Source organism: Penaeus monodon, chromosome 27 (assembly GCF_015228065.2).
Source record: "Penaeus monodon isolate SGIC_2016 chromosome 27, NSTDA_Pmon_1, whole genome shotgun sequence".
In the NCBI taxonomy this organism is placed as follows: Eukaryota; Metazoa; Arthropoda; class Malacostraca; order Decapoda; family Penaeidae; genus Penaeus; species Penaeus monodon.
Genome location: NC_051412.1, coordinates 40,121,874 through 40,123,351, shown reverse-complemented (window position 1 = coordinate 40,123,351; position 1,478 = coordinate 40,121,874). Strand labels below are relative to the sequence as shown.

Genomic DNA, 1,478 nt, shown 5'->3' with positions numbered 1-1,478 from the left:
AAGGGACTGTCGTCGTAAACGAGGGACGGGCTCACTCGCGGGTGGTATCTGGCAACTCTCCGCCTCTCCCGAATATATACCGCGGACGGCGGTCGGGAAGTCATACTCTCGCTGAGCTTACTAGAGAACTGTGTGCCTTACTGGATACTACGCACTCAGAACTACACACACAATGGCGTCTACTTACGAAGTGAACATTGAGGATGTGGAGCCCATGTCCCGCACCTACCAGTACCGCAAGGTGATGAAGCCCATGCTGGAGCGCAAGCGGCGGGCGCGCATCAACAAGTGCCTGGACGAGCTCAAGGACCTGATGGTGAGCGCCCTGCAGTCCGAGGGCGAGACCATCACCAAGCTGGAGAAGGCCGACGTGCTGGAGCTGACGGTGCGCCACCTGCGGAAGCTCAAGCAGCACCACGCCCTCGCCCTCCCCGCCCACAACCAGGCCCACGACAAGTTCCGCGCCGGGTTCACCCACTGCGCCAACGAGGTGTCCCGCTTCGTGACCTCCGTGCCCGGCGTCGACATCCACGTCTCCACCAGGCTGCTCTCCCACCTCGGAGGCTGCATCACCCAGCTGGACAAGATCTCCGCCGTGCCCCCGCCCGCCACGCCCGCCGCAGCGCAGGCGCCCCTCACCCCCTCCTCCACCTCGCCCGCCGCCAGCATGGTGCCCATCACAGTGACAGTGCCCAGGGTCTACACCCCGCCCGCCAGCCCCGAGTCCAAGCCCAGCCCCGCCAGCCCGCCCAGCCTGGTGTCGCCGCCGCCCACCAGCGTCAGCCCCAGGGCCCTCACCAAGCAGGCGCCCTCGCCCATCCGGGTGGGCGCCCCCGCAGGAAGCCCCATGTGGCGCCCCTGGTAAGCGCCGCCGAGGGTCCAAGGACGCCTCGTGAGACCCAAGTACCTGACGCCGCTGCGCCTCCGGCCTCGCTCGCCGCCCAGTGACTCCTCGAGAAAGCCGGGGGCCAGGGTGCGCTGCGCTGTGATATTACGCTGTGATAAAACGTCTTTCAAAGCAAAAGGAAATACGAGAAATACAATATTTATTTTGTTATGTTGTTAATAAAACAGTTCCCGATCTTATATGCCATCTTTCCATCCGATTCCTTTCCTTATACCAACAAATTATATAAAAATGATATCAGACATTTGAGCAATACATAAACAAGGTTTTAAAAAAGACTCAAAAGAATCTAAAAAGAAGTAAATATTAATGACAACAATAATATAAAAGTTTGCAAGAAGAAAACCAACACAAAAATTTAAATGAACTTAATAGCAAGATCATAAATCAAACTTTATAATGAGAACACCAAATGACGAATAAAAGGAATGAGAATATATACTGACAAAAGGAAAAAAACACAAAATCTGACAAGAAATGTAAGACCTAATCAGTGTCATTTAAAGAGACGCAAGATTGATACACAAAGGTTATACTATCGTGTTTGAAATGAAAGAAATGGAACTTGACG

At 54.3% G+C, this 1,478-nt stretch overlaps 1 protein-coding gene across 1 annotated transcript; it reads left to right on the top strand.

The window, feature by feature from the left end:
* Positions 1–206: 206 nt before the first annotated feature.
* Positions 207–1,086, top strand: LOC119590864 (enhancer of split mbeta protein-like; the record flags this gene model as incomplete). Its single annotated transcript, XM_037939622.1, is given in 1 exon segment — positions 207–1,086. A coding segment is annotated over 1 exon segment (659 nt), but the record flags the coding sequence as incomplete, so codon positions are not given.
* Positions 1,087–1,478: the final 392 nt, after the last annotated feature.